We start from the raw sequence: 15,624 nt of genomic DNA on the forward strand, positions 1-15,624 counted from the left end.
ATACTTATTATTTTAATTCTTGCACTGCAAGTTAACTACAGGTAGCTGGATTTCCATGGATGAAATTTAAGATAAATGTAATTTGAGTAAGGGCACACCGATATTAATAACAGTTGCAGTATTTGTTTATGGGTTGTACTGCAGGAGTGACGTACTGTATCATGATTGTAAGAATATACAGTATATTAATGTAGTAAAAACGTATTAGAAAGAAATATGGTAATATCAAAACTATAAAAACATTTTAATTTTTTGTAATAAATCATATGTTACAAATATCTTTCTGAATGATTAATTTTATATCATTTTAATGGGGACATTCAAGCAACACCGTTTTTTTTGTTTAGATAAGCATTTTCAAGTGCAGTGATCTTCCCAGATTTCTTTATCAGTATTGATAAAAGATAAAACTCACAGTCAAGTGAAACAAACTTGTGATAAGCCTTTCCTCAGAACAGTTATCACTTCTTTTACATTGTGAGGGACTGCTTTCTAAGATTTTTAAAATCCCCAAAGGGGGAAGTTGATGTCTTAGTTTAGAACTTCCTTAATACTATGACAAAGGGAAAAAATGAAAAAGGAAACAAGTCCGAGATACTTCTTTGCAGAATTGCTTTGTCTGTGTAATGTTCTTACACTCATAATTATGGTTGCCTTCTTTTCAAATACAAAAATGCACCACCTACTTCTTGCACATTTGGTTTCATTTTCCATTTTGCTTGGAGTTAAAAACTTGAGAAACAGGCCTTGTTCTGGTGACCACTGCTTCAAGGCACTGTACCATAAGCCATGGTGCACAAGAGTTGCGGTACATACAGTTTAAGCTATGATCAGGAAATAGCTTGCATTTTTAGAGGATTAAAAATTGTGAATTAAAGAGGCAGTGCAGAAATACTGTACTGTAAACCAGACATATGTTTGTGAAGATTACATCTCCAGCTGTACGTGGTGTACGGCAGTACAGAGTACTTTCTTTAGATTTATTTTACATTTTTATTACTGCTACTGCTATTAAGTCAATTGGATGAAACATCTGTGCACACTGAGGACACAAAACGTCTGCTTTGGGATATCCCTGAGCTCCAAATTGCTCTGCTCGGTCCCCTCTGATCGTGTCATAGCTCATTAGATTAAATTGACAGTTTTGTATACTTTTATCACTGAAGAAATTTAGAGAACATTTGTCTCGTACAAACTGAAGTGAGTGGAATCCCAGATGGAGTTTGCTATAGTTCTGACCAAGAACCAGAGCTATTTGGCAAGCACTGCACGTTATAGAATTAAACTTACTCAGCTAGAAGGATACACTCGTCATATAATTGTCTTACTGTTCTTATTTATAGAAACAATAGTTTCTTATTTCTGGGTTATGACTGAGGACCACAAGGGACACATGGAATAAATGAGTCTTGTGCAAATGTTTTTCATGTTATGTTTGTGCCTCTGGACTAGTTTTTGATGTTTCATTTAACAGTTGCCAAGATGTGGCATCATAAACCTTGTAAAAGAAATCATTTACACTACATCTTTGCTGTGTGTAAACTTTTAGTTTCAGTGAACAATATCACTACGAATACCGCAAAATATTTTTTTTTACTATTTTTTGCTTTTCCCTTCTGGAAATGAATGTTTTCCATTCAGAAAATGACCTGCCCTAATGCCAAACAACCTCAGCTTCTGGATAAATATTTTATTTTGGTATTCTTTAGTATACATGTATTTCAGATCAAAAAAGCAATGTGTTCAGTTTTTTCATTTAGACCTTAACACTTTTTTTTCTTTTTCTTTCAAGATATCTATCCCTATCCATACCTAATTGATTGTGCAGGTATACCACATAATGTGCTTGCTAGTGACAGAAAACTGATGTAGGTTTTAATCTGCAGCATGAGTGTGTAATAACAGCTTGAGGTGAAGTTTTTTTTTGCCTGCCTGCAAACATATTGTGGGTTTATTCACATTTGTCTAACCATTCGTTCAGACTGCATGATTAAGAATAGTTTATACAATTGCCAGTTGATATAATGTAGGGAATACTCTGTGATTTTTGTTGTGGGTGTTCTGTCTCATTTACTCTCACAGAGAACAAGAGAAAGGTTAAAAACAAGGGGAGTCCAGTTTGCTTGCTTTTTGATCCAGGATCCTTTCAGACTGCCTACCAAGTGAAACCATTATATTTAGGAGACTTCCGTGTTTTCAGGGGTTTATTGAAAACAGCCAGTCCAGGTGCAAATGTGCTTTGTTCAAGGGCTTTCATATTAAGATCCACCATTTTCATCTGTTCAGCTTCCTAATTGAGCTTGTAATAACTTGTGCCCCTTTTGTCCATCTGTCCATCCATTTTCAATTCACTCCTGCTTGTGAGGGTCTCTTTGCTAACCCCCCCCCCCAAAAAAATGAAATGTTAAGCAGCTGATGTTGCAATAGACTTTTCATCATTTTGTGATGTAAATCTGTTTCCCTTGCCCACATCCTGGAAGCTCTGACAAAGTCGTTTTTTCCAAGGCCGTCTGTTTTCACAACACGAGAAACTGAAATAGTAGCATATAACTGCTAACATATTGTGGCAACACATATGAAATGAAGGACACGACTTAAATATACTGCATGCTATATGTATAGTAGTTTTAAGATTTCCTTTGCATCACTATTCATTGTTTTCTAGAAATGTAAACAGAATGTCTTTTTTTCATAGTTTCTACAAGTAGAGGTTTTTGCTTTTAATAAGCCTTCACTGTTTCATATATTTATATACAACCCTGACTGGCCTAATTTGCACAGTAAATTGGTGTTGTACTGTATATAGGGCAAGAGTTAGCTGATTATGAGGTTTATGGGTTGAGTTTAAGTCACATGGAGCTGCTGCTCTTGGCAGCCAGTTCAGGGAAAGCTGCACTGGCTGGTGTTCAGTAAGGAAAAACCCACTCTAATGAGCTTGCCTCTCTCAAAGACTGGAATCAGTACTGAGAAGAAGCCTGGAGTGGCAATCAGGAGGTTTTCTGCTACACTGAAGAATTCTCCTCTCTGCCATTAGTAAAGGTCCAGATCCAAAAACTCTTTCCCCAAATTCAGATTTCAGATTCCCATGTTTCTGGTGTTTTTCTGCTGACATTAATCATCTTAAACTCTCTTCTTCTTCACTGGACTGCACAACCTGTTCTTCCAGTGTATAAGTTCATGGAACTTTGTGGGGGTGGGGGTGATTTTCCAGCGCAAAACAACATTGATCCCATTGGCTTGTAGGAATTGGGTTATAGGAAGTATAAAATCAATCAATCATATTAAACTGACTGGGCTCTGCCTTGTTGGCTTGGGATTTTTTTGCAGCATAACTAATAATGTTTTGGTTTTATTTTTAAATGCAAGCAATGCATGGGAACAGTAGAAGCAGTTGATACCTCACCTCATCTGAATATCACACAAAGGCACAAACCCTTTGTGGTGGTTAACCAGTCATTTAATTCTCCAGCATAGTCTGATCATAAGATAAGTTTAAAGAATCCTTTTCATAATGCAGCAGTTGTTTATTCAGTAGTATAGAAAGTACGGTTAATTTAATTATGTTGTAAATGAAAGAGTGTTCTGATTTCTAAGAAGGCACCTACAGGTCCTATACATAAAGGCGGCATCCAAGAACTGACTGTCAATTTTTGGACAGTCTGCCCATCTAATTTACTACAAAGTGGGTAGTTTGTCCAAAGTGGTTAGGTCTACATTTCTTTTTATTAATTCTTTATTTTACCAATTTAGTCAGTTGAGATCTAGTTCTTGTGATAGTGACAAACTGGAGACCCTTATTTACACATTAGGGTGTTTTTTGGAGCAATATAAGGGAGGTGCAGTACTTTCCTCGAGGACACCAGTATCATCCCACCTGGGATATCATCTAACAACCCAGAGTCCACAGACCTAACTATTACTCTAAACTGCTGCCTAATTTACTATGTAATAGTTAATATAACTATATAACATAGGAAAGGTTATAAACAAGTAGAGGCCATTTGGCTTATCCTGTTTGGTTATAAGTACTGTAGCTAATTGATCCAGGTATCTCATCCGGTCAACCAGTGTTTCAGCCTCAACAGCACGGCTGGGTAGCCTGTTCCAGCAATGTTATTGAAGCCAAAGCCCCTGCTTCTTTCAAAAAAAAATGAAATGGATGAGTTTTCAGTGCCCTGCACATTTTTACAGTCTGCCGATGTTTAACTCAGGGGCTACAGATGATGATGAATGGGACGACGACTGGGATGAACTCAAGTCATCAGGGGGATTCGCAGAGTCGGAAGCTGGAGATGGAGGAGCCATGAACCGTGCTGGAGCCCATGGTTCATCCATGAAAATTGCTCTGAACAAGTAAGATGAAACGTTCTTTTTGTGTAACCCAGATTTGTCCCACAAATGGCTTTCTAAAATGTTTTTTGCTATTATGTATTATGTGAGGTGATAATTCTGCAGTTTTACCTGTAAGGTTATGAATGTGGCACATTTTCACCTTCAAAGATGTAAAACATTTCCAAATGGATGTTCACATCTTTGATAGTAAGCTTTTGCGACTGCCTCACAAGCTGAAGGTTCACAGGCTCTCCCTCTGTTCATATGGAAAGGCATGGCTTGGTTTTATAGCCTATTCTAAACTGTCTCTTTCTCTGTTGTCTGTGGAACTGGCATGAATTCCCAGGGACGAGCAGTCATGTGCTCCCAGTCCTATCTGGTGCCCTGTATTTCCAGGATAGGCTTCAGCTTGCCACAACCCTCCTCAGGATAAGCAACTGTCCATTAATGGATGGATTATGTGAATTCCCAAGGTACTCACTTTGAGTGCAAGCTGAGCTCTGTAATCCAGATATCCAGATGCCCTGCTGGTCTTGTGACAGAAAGCTCCTCCTGTGACTTTCTGCTGCCTGGCAGGGTTTCAAAGAGAACTGGGAGAAAGACGGCACATCTCTCATCTGCACCTGCTGTCCTCTAGGGCACCATGGAGCTTGACGTGTGTCACCAGGATGAGCATGTCTGCTCTTCCTCATTCTCCTCAGGCAGTGCAAGAGTTGTTGATGCGGGCGGGACATAAAGTAACAATTAGTAGTTTGAAATAAGGGGAGTATAAAATGAATAATACAAAAAAGCTTATAATAATCCTATCATGTGAGCCTGGTCATGTCACTTGACTGGCATACAGGACTCTCCAAGTGACAGAGCATAACTGGCTGAGCACAGATGAGGTTAAGATCGGTTTAGTTAGGTAGGGCTCTTTCGGCAACTGAGCAACGGCTGCGGCCTTCTCAGGCGCTTGCAGACTCGAGGTGCTGTTGGTAAAGGACCCATTTCTCCCTCCGTTGGTGCTGAACCTCTGGTATGGAAATTATTTGCCTGCAAGGTGTAAAATGATGAGCAACTCTAAGATGAGCAGGTCGGAGGAGTTGGCCTGCATTTTTTTAAATCTGCAGTGCAAGTAGATGCGTGGTTCATAGCCACGAGCCAAGTCAGGAAAAACACACAGTTGAAAAGTTTGATTCAGATGGGTGCAAAAAAGAACTCGTCTAAATTTCCAAAACAATTCTGTTATGCGTTCCACAGAACTGAAAAAAAAGGGAAAGAAAAAAACAAAAAATGCACCTTTTATTCGTCACCTTGTCTGTAATTGTATGATTGATGCTACTGTCATCAGGCGTTAAAGTTTTACTACCAGCTTGTAAATATCTTACATATAGTAACTTCAAAGATTAAGATGAGATTTTGAATTTCTATATCCAGCATGAAGTTTCCAATCTATGAATGTAGTCTAATTGCAATCTATCACTTTCAGTGGATAAGTCCACAAATCCCCTTTAGCAACCCTAGACTAAACCACTGGACTAAACAAATGAAAATTCTGAAGAGGTTTTAAATTTAAGGCTAAACCCATTGCTCCAACCTGACATCCCACTTTTGAAGTTGTAACATCTCCAGTCATCTTAATGGGTTTCTCAATATACTTCTCTGTTCACACACATGCATTGTTAAGGCTCAGAAATAAACTAACTGAGATAATGAATACAAATTTCACATAATTTAAACTGTGTACATTACAAATGTGTAGTGAGTATAAATTTATTTGTTCTAACAGTTCCATGTATATAGTATAATGCAGTACGTAAAAAACATGGTTGGTGAAATATTTCAAAATTGAAAAGGTGTTTGCACTCTCTGAAAGGTTGGAACTGCTAGTGTATTCTGTTAAGTTTCAGTACAGAAAGATCCCACTAAGCCTGCTGATTAACGTTATGAACGTGGCCAGATGTTGGCAATTTTTGTTTTCTGCCTTATGAAGAGACTACTCTTAAGCAAATATCTTCTCAGGTAAAATACTTCTTGATCGTGGCAGTATAGAACACACTATCCAGCCATGTTGTTGAAGCCAGTACTCTGGCTTCTTTCAAGACACAACCGGATGAAATCCTTGGATCAATTAGCTACTAACTACCAGATAGGCATGATGAGCTGAACGACCTTCTCTGACTCACAGCTGTTTTTATAATGTAAAGTGGAGGCCATTTTAAGAAATAATACCTCTCAATAGTGTTCACAATTCTCTTACCTTATTCATTTCTAGGACATTGCAAAACATTATATATTTACAGGTTTCCTGGATTTTCTAAATCGGGACCAGAGCTATATCTTCTCTCAAAACAACCCGTGAAGACAAAAGAAAAGATACCAATTTATGTAAGTTACCAGCTCAAAGAACTAGGTGGACTGAACTGCCTCTTCTCATTTGTTAACTTTATTTTGTTTTTTGGATCTATTTATGCATTTATTGGTTTTACCATTTAATTTGTGAGCATCTAAGCAATATGTTGGCTATGTTATTGTATGCTACATTTTGTTATCTCCTATTTAAATATTATTTTTGTAATTCCAGCTTGGAGAGGTTGGGCCAGTGTGGCTATATCCAGAAACACAGCTAGATTGTGTTGTAGCAGATCCCAAGAAGGGTTCCAAAATGTATGGCCTGAAGAGTTACATTGAATACCAAGTTACTCCAAGTGTAAGTGTGGCTGTTAGAGACTTCCTGTAATCCAGTTTGGATCTGCTTTAGTATATTTGTATTTTTTGCTACATTTTGTAGGGTGTTAAAAATGCATAACTGAATTCTTCCCTTTGACCTCCTACCACCTATTGTTATCTTTATATTTATTGATTTTCTTTGTTTATTGACTGTACTTACTGTCATTATTTATTATTTGTCATTTTGTAATTGACTGTCTACATTTAGTGGTGTTGTCTGTCGTACTGTCATCTGCTGTACTGTGCATGTCATGAGAGAACAGCGCAAATAAGAATTCCAATGTATGTGTACATATGGCAAATAAACTCCTCCATCTCGCTCTCTCTCTGTTGCTGAATTTGGACAGAATTAACACTGAAAATGATTGCTGCTTCCATGCAAGAGAAACTAGTGTGGTGTTCTTCTCTTTTACTGTATTACAAAACATTAACTAATCACCATAGTTTTGTATTCTTAAAGCTTCTGTATTATTACTTCAGTGATTATTACTTTTGTCCTGCATCTAATGTGATGCATGATTTAGAACATTGTGACTTAGAAACAGGTTTAAAAAATATTACTAAATCAAATTTGTGAAAAGCACTGAAGTGTTACATTTTTTATTAGTTTTAAGCCATATCAAAGCTATATTTATATTCTGCCTCTATAAATTATGTGATTTTCAAAAGCTCAGATTATGTTTTAATAAAATAATTTTCTTTGTGTTCACATTACCTCTTGCTCTGTAAATCCTCATACAGCAATATGTTAATCGTTACAGACAACAAACAGACCTGTCAATCACAGATACAAGCACTTTGACTGGCTGTATGAACGTCTTCTGGATAAGTTTGGTTCTGCTATTCCAATTCCGTCTCTGCCAGATAAACAGGTTACAGGTACATTTTCTTCAGTCGTATTGCAATCGTATTGCATGCATTTTAGCATTTCAATGTACAGATTTTCCTTCAAAAGGAAACCAAAATGTTAATGTCACCTTCATTGCAAGTAGGATGGCACACATCATTGTTTTTATTTTAAAAATGGAATCACCTGACAGGTGGGCATGTGGCTGTGCAGTGTGCACAGATCCTCATTCTATTATGGTGCTAGAAGTGGTTGTAGGGAGTGTGCAGATGTTGGAGACGATGGGTTGTATAAAGCAGAAAAAATCTATAGGTCATTTGACATGCTGCAAGCTGCAAGCTCTATAGCGCCTAACTAATTAGAGGAGGACCTCTCTTGCTGAAGTCACTGCAAGCTTGCAGGCACCTTACCGGTCTCAAGAGATGCTGTTGTCTGGCAAACCAGGCTACATTTAGTCCACCCAACCCCAGGGGCACTTGGCCGGTTTTGCACCGCCACTTGGGAATCTTAATCACAGTCAGCAACTGACTACGTGCGTTTTTAATTCCACTTGAGTGTGTTTTGATTTCCGAACTCTTCTATCCAGTCTGAGTAGCACTTCAAGGGATACAGGTTAGGTTTTTTTCACCTTAATTAAAACAGAATACATGCCTCTGAGTATAGCTACTTCAGGCTGTGCAAATACTGAGGGTTTCTAAAACCAGATGGGCACCTTTCATACCCTAACTGTGTTGCAGGCCGGTTTGAAGAGGAGTTCATTAAGATGCGGATGGAAAGGCTCCAGGGCTGGATGACCAGGATGTGTCGGCATCCTGTTATTTCCTATAGTGAGGTCTTCCAGCTTTTCCTCAGCTTCAAAGATGAAAAGGTACAGTATGAACTTCATATCCATCTGGGGTAGCTTCTTCCTCCGTGCTAGCACTGCATGGTCTCATTGGACATTTGCAGCTTATGAAGCAAGTTATCTGATAATTCTGTGGCCTTAAAGCTTTTAATAGGTTTGTAGGGCTGTAAAGATGAAACTGTTTGTAAGATTTAGTGCCCCTTAAACTCCTGTGCAGGAAGGCAGCCCAGATGCATTCACTAAGGAAGAATCATTCATTAAAAAGGGAATATGTTAACTGAAACATTAAATTCTGAGATTTCGTATAGAAATCAACTTTTTTGAGCCATCATGCAGTGTGTTACTCCTCAGTAATCCCTTGGCTTTTATTTGTTCCTTATATCATAGTTTCAAGATTAAATAACGGCACTAGACCTGACCTGAGCATTGAGGGGGGGTTTGGTTCCCCATCCCAAGGCTGGAATGAGATAGAACAGGAACAAGAAGAACACTGACAAGGTGTTTGTATATTAACAAAAGATGATGCAGCATAATCACAGTCTGTGAGAGGCTTTGTATGCCTGATATTGAGGTACTGCCAATATCAGTGAGACAGTTTTATCTACACAGAAAATTCCCACAGATATTCGTAACTGTTGTGCTCATTCATCCTAAAGCAAGTTAAACAAATGCAGTTTATCGCATTTGTAATGTCAACCCCTGCAACCTAAGAAAGTCTTTGAACAATTTGTACCACTGTGTCAGCTGCCCAACTAGTAACAGTAGAATTTGTGGATTTGCGTTAGTGCTCGATCAGAGGGGCGTACGTGGTTGCTGGCTCATCCAAACACACCGCCGCGTTCTTGTTACCAAGCTACAGGACAGCACTGAAGAGGGAGAAAGCACAAGTGTAGCAACTAAAGGTCTGGCCAGACAACAGGACATAGTGTCTGCAGGGTTGCTTTTTAGAATCTAGTTACAGTTTAGATGATTCCAGCGAAGGTTTACTCAATTAATAAGCCTCAGGTAAACAAATTGCTGAAGTGTAAGGAACAAATCAAAAGGAATCTCAGTTCTGAGAACAGAGAACTGAGTGGAGCACAATGAAAGCTGTGATGGGTCCTGCAGGACAAAGATCAAGAACTCAGTGAATGATGATGGTTTTTAACACTTAAAAAGATCTACCTGATGAGCTAAATAATTTGAACCTTATATTTGACATGCATAACTTGAGCAGAGAAATTGGAGAACTTAAAAGAGAAGCGCACTGCTTCTACCAGGGTTAAATGTGGTGCACAATATGCTTCAAATATTAAAAAAAAAACAGGAAGGAAAAAAGTCAGGAAATGTCCTTGACCTGATAACATCATCGTCAGTGGGCAGACACTGAGGTCACGTGCTAAGCAGCTCAGTCCTATTTTTAATTATATATTTAAAATATTTCTGAATCAGAAAAAAGTACCCCAAATTTAGAAACAAGCAACAATCATACTATTTGCAAAACACTAATTTCCCAAGACGTTAAATGATTTCAGATCAGTGGCATTGACCTCTTTAGTTATGAATTACTTTGAGAGAATTGTTTAAAGGTATGCGTTCCACTAGTTAGAGCACCTGCTAGATGCCATCCAGCTTGCCTACAGGGCTAAAAGAAGAGTTGAAGATGCTACCCTCACATTACTGAAACTCTTATATTCACAACTAGAAGGTTCCAAGACACATGCCTACCTTTTATAGATTTCTCAACAGCCTTTTAAAACCATTCAACCACACTTACTCATGGAGCTATTACTCTCAAATTGTAGTCTAAAATTGAATATTGTACTGTAAGTTGGATTTTAGACTCTTTGATCAACAGATCACACAGAGTGAGGGTAAATAGCCTTATATCAGAACAGCTTTTTTTCTTCCACTGGGTCCTATCCAATACACTCTGTATACAGATGGCTGTAGAAGCCCTTTTGAAGACAGACACATCATTAGGTTTGCTGATGACAGTCATTGTCAGTCCCCTCAAAGCTGTACACAGTGATCATGGGCCTGTAGTGGATTATTTTGTTGAATGGTGCAACAACTCCTTCTTTCAATTTAATGTGTCGATAACCAAAGACAGGTTCATTGATTATAGAAAGCTACCACAAGCTGCAAAAGCAACAGTCATCGAAGAGCAAGAAATTAAGAATTGTCAGCAGTTAAAAATATCTTGTCACTAGCCTTAGAAGAAAACACAAATGCAATATGCAAGAAGAGCCAACAACAAGTGTTCGTCCTAAGGAAACTGCTTTTTTTATTTTTGTAGTACAACTATGACTTAATTCTATAGAAATTTCATTGAATCTGTCCTAACATTCACTGCAGCAGTCTGGTTTGGTAACCTTAATATAAACAGACGGAGCAGGATTGTGAAGGTAGCAAGCAAAATCATTTGTGCACAACAGCTTTCCGACATCTGTGTCTAACAAAATGCAGAAGGCCAATATAATCGACTATAATGACCACCCCCTGCTGAGTGAATCTGATTTTCCATCTGGGCATCGATTTAGACTACTCAGATTTAAATGCAATGGAACTAAGTTATCTTTCCTTCCCATGGCTATTAACCTGCTTAATTTGGACAGTTGCGCATATTTTACTTTATTTTTTCTTTCTCGTCATGCATGTACGATGTCTCTTCTTTGTTAATGGGATTATGTTGCGTTAAATGTTTTTTTTTACCTGCCTGCAAAGGAGATTTCTCATCTGGGACAATAAACGAAAGTACTGTAAGTACAATCATGACATTATAGAAAAGGAATTTTACAGTCAGCCTCACAATAAATGGTATTAGATAACTATCATGCAGATTTTGCAAAGCTGAGTATGTCCGTTTCTGTGCAGCTTTAGAACTTCTCATATTTCTTGGCAGGATTGGAAAACTGGGAAGAGGAAGGCTGAGAAAGATGAAACAGTGGGAGTGATGATATTTACCACAGTGGAACCCGAAGCTCCTGACCTGGATCTAATTGAAGTGTAAGATTGGCTATTTTCATGAGTGGATCTCATGTGTGTGTCTCATGTGTGTGTGTGTATTACCTATTATAGATAACAGGAAAATAAAAGTTTCCAGGTCCAAGATGTTACCAAAATATTTCATATTTTCAATCAATTTAGGAAAAATTTCACAGCTACAACATTATAATAGTTTTGATGCAGGGATTTATTTTCTAACGCAAGACTACTTGTCTTCTGTGGCAGCTTACAGGTACATAAATTAGCTGGGCACCTAAAGGCCAGGAAGACATAATAGTATCTGTCGTGTTTTTCCTTGGCTAGGTGGTATTTAGTTTAACACAAAAACAAATTTAGGTTTCCTTTAATTAGCCCAGATATAATAGAATAATCATGTACCTGTAAAAAGGAAATATTACTCCTTGAATGTTCACTTGCTTAAAGGCATTTTGTTTAATATACAAAAGGCATTTTTGAAGACTTCACAAACTCATCCAAATACTGCTGAATGATTAAAAAAGTGGAAGAATAGTTCAAAAAGTGTGTGAAAAGGAAGGACATTACTGTTTAAAAGTACAATTAGGAATGAAGAGCAATTGTAAGCTTTTGTACTGAATTTCACTCAAAAAGCAGTTAAGCTTACATCTTCTAAAGTTGATCAAGTAGGGTGCTGTGTTAGCATGCGTAGGCTGCAAATGAAAAGGTAAAGGTCTATTCCATGCTGAAAGGAAAAGTAAAGAGAGACAACATTTCGGCTGTGAACTGAAGGTTCCACAGCTGAAAAAGGCTCCACAACCGAAAATACTGTAACTTTTAAAGTTTAATGAAAAGACTCAGCCAGAATAAATAAAAGAAAGTAAATTATTGAGTTACCACAAAAGGAAATCACATCTCCAGTAATCAATGGATGGGAGTAAATAAACTGATGCTCAGACATTTTTTATGCAGAAAACTTTCAAGAAATTGAGGTTCTGTGGATGATGAGTTCCTCAATATCTGATTTTTGGCGTTATATTGAAATGAAAGTGCTTAATGTGTGATTTTTAAAACATAGTTTTTTAATTTGTCAGCTTTTCTTCTTCCTCCTCCATTACTCCCGCCTCTCTACTGACTCCCAGTTGTTTCACACATCCAATTCAAAACACTGTTTGTCAACTACTGTTGTCTCATCCTCTTTGCTCCTGCCTGGCTTCAATCTCTTATCTCTCCCTTAAGTCCCCCCACATCCTCTTCCACCAGACTTCCTGTACCCCCTCCGTGCTCTTCCTCTTCCAGAGTTTGTTTCTTCTCCACCCTCACTTTTCAGGGGTGGGATGAACTTCCCACAGGTATCGGAGAAGTTCAGGTTCTGAGCACCTTTTTCAGCACCTGCTCAAGACTCAAGTGTTTAGACACCTGTGTTATATCAACTGTAGATGTTCTGATTCTTAATAATTAATATATTTGTGAGATGAAGTTACTCATCCAGTCTGTGCTAGACTATTTCTTTTTTTTTATTTAACTAGGTTTTTGTACCTTATGCCTCCACTGCCTTACTTTTTACTTGCATTTTCCTTTTATTTGAACTGTTAAAGATACGTTAAAAATCCATATGCTACAAATCATATTCTTTTTTTAAAGAGAACAGAAATGTGAGCTGTTCAGTAGATTCACAAAAGCCATGGATGATGGAGTGAAAGATCTTCTCAATGTCGGCCAAGAGCATTGGAAAAGATGTACAGGACGTAAGTGTTAAACCCGATTTTGTGCCTTTGGAAAAGCTGCATAGACAGGACGTGGTTGTGTTACATGTCTGCTGTACAGATCTGTGTTCTCTTTCTTTTTTTTGGTCAAATAGTTTGCATTTGTGTTATTACCGCAAATTATTTTTAATTGTTTTGCTTACCACTTTATTAAACCCACAAACTCAGCAGAACAGGGTTTATCTTAAAGTATAATTCAAGTATAATGTAATTAATATATAATTAATAAAGTGTACAAGAAAGATTGCAAATGATGGGAGTTCATTTGGCCCCAGTAAGCCATATGGTAGTTGGCAGCTAATTGATCCAAAGATCAAGGACCAGTCATATCTTGGAAGAAGCCAGGGTATCAGCTTCAGCAATATGGCCGGGTGGTGTGGTCCATGCAACCACTACCCTCTGTGTAGTGCTTTCCTATTTATCGACATCTTAGTTAAACTAAAATGTTGTTTAATTAGAATTACTGGAAACTTTTACTGTTATCATAGCATCTGCACTTATTTAATACCTGAGCAAAAATTGAAAAGATCTAATGCAAGCAAAGTATTAGGGGTGTATGAAGAGCTTATTTAGATAATAGCCCATTTGAACTGCGAAGCAATAGCGCTTCTGAGTGTGAGGCTGAAAACCCCTGCTACAGGATTTGCAAAACAATTTCAAGCTTCAGTCTCTTGAAAAACATTTCAGCATCCTCAATGACTCGGAATCACTCATTGTGAAATTGTGACAGCATTGCCTTTGTGGTTTATTTTCAAGCTTTGCCAAAAGAATACCAGAAGATTGGGAAAGCACTACAGAATCTTTCATCGGTTTTTAATACCAGTGGATACCAAGGTATGTTTTGTGGCTTGTTTTCTTTAGTAGCAGTGTTTAAAACTCATTCACTGCTACCTCTGTGGGAGCAAATACTACTCTTACCTTTTGTTGTCTTTCATTGACTTAACTAGTTTATGTTCCGGATTGTGGATGAGTGTGATGCAACTAGGTGACAAAGCACACTTTTCAGAACTGCTGTTTTTTACAGGCTGTGTTTTGTCAGTGATTTCTGTATGATGTGATGAAATTGCTTACCTTGGATTTTTATTTTGTAAAATGTTTCTAAATAAAATGGGGACCTGGAATAAAAGTTATAATGTGCAGGTTGCAGCACTAGCTGCTGTGCAGTGGAGCTATGTTTGTCACAGACAATAAATTCTCAGCATGTCTGGGAGCATTCTGATGTGTTATTCAATTCTCAGCTCATTCTGAAAAAAATGAGAAGATTATTTTCATGCTAAATAATTTTCCTTTCCTTTTCTTTAACATTTTCTAATTGAGAAATTTGCTTTACTTTATTTGTTTTACTTTACTTGAACCTGGAATACCTCCAGATTGATGTACGTTTGTGTTAATTTCTATGAATAGTCAGTCTTAATTTGCAGAATAAATATGTTGTTTATATGCATGTAGAAAAAAAACATATGGTGAGCACGTGGACAACCTCTTCAAGGATATGAAATAATACTATATGTTGTACTATACAATTAATCCCATTGTTTTAACTATTCTCAACTGATGGTTCCGTGTTTAAAATGTAATCATAGAGTAAAAAGGAAACAGACTTAAAGGGCTCTCATACACTAGGTTTAGAAGAAGAAACTATTAACCATGATGATAGTTAGTGAAATATAGATTGGAACATTGAGTTATTTTATACCTTTAGTCTTCCTTTTCCAGGGGAATCTACGCTCACAGATGCATTAACTGAAGCAGGAAAAACATATGAAGAAATTGCTGCTTTGGTTGCAGAACAGGTAACAAGATTCTGTTTTCTGTGGAGTTATTCAGCTGGTGCGTAAACTGCCCTATACTACTGAACTCTGGTATTGTGTTCCCTGAATAAGATGAAGTAAGACACAACACTCAATATTTACTTTACTAGCAGTTTTCCACTCTGCCTTGTCTTACATATTCTAACGGTAATCTTATAGTAGGGGCTGCTGCATGAGCAATGCAGTAAAGGTTTTGAGGGCCATTTTTGAAAAGAAGGACATTTTTACCTTTGAATGAAAAGTTATGTCCAGGCAACAATAAGTATCCTTCCCCTGTAAGATAGCGAAAGCACCCTCAGCTGTAAGAAATCTGGTTCAAAAGAGAAAATCTAAAAGGATGAGCAGCACCGTAGAAATGGGACAGTCCTG

General features: G+C 37.6%; 1 protein-coding gene across 3 annotated transcripts in view; it reads left to right on the forward strand.

Annotated features, from left to right (window-relative positions):
* The window catches only part of snx9a (sorting nexin 9a), a 53,382-nt gene that overhangs the window by 27,619 nt on the left and 10,139 nt on the right, over positions 1–15,624 (forward strand). For 2 of the 3 annotated variants that reach the window (XM_015351871.2, XM_015351887.2), the window contains 10 exons: positions 1,793–1,828; positions 4,212–4,353; positions 6,618–6,702; positions 6,899–7,024; positions 7,806–7,923; positions 8,629–8,759; positions 11,620–11,723; positions 13,323–13,426; positions 14,201–14,278; positions 15,161–15,237. In XM_015351871.2, the coding sequence (XP_015207357.1) occupies positions 1,793–1,828; positions 4,212–4,353; positions 6,618–6,702; positions 6,899–7,024; positions 7,806–7,923; positions 8,629–8,759; positions 11,620–11,723; positions 13,323–13,426; positions 14,201–14,278; positions 15,161–15,237 (1,001 nt within the window). The remainder of the gene's footprint in view (positions 1–1,792; positions 1,829–4,211; positions 4,354–6,617; positions 6,703–6,898; positions 7,025–7,805; positions 7,924–8,628; positions 8,760–11,619; positions 11,724–13,322; positions 13,427–14,200; positions 14,279–15,160; positions 15,238–15,624) is intronic. The other variant, XM_015351879.2, reaches the window with a different exon arrangement.

This window comes from Lepisosteus oculatus, chromosome 2 (genome assembly GCF_040954835.1).
Source record: "Lepisosteus oculatus isolate fLepOcu1 chromosome 2, fLepOcu1.hap2, whole genome shotgun sequence".
In the NCBI taxonomy this organism is placed as follows: domain Eukaryota; kingdom Metazoa; phylum Chordata; class Actinopteri; order Semionotiformes; family Lepisosteidae; genus Lepisosteus; species Lepisosteus oculatus.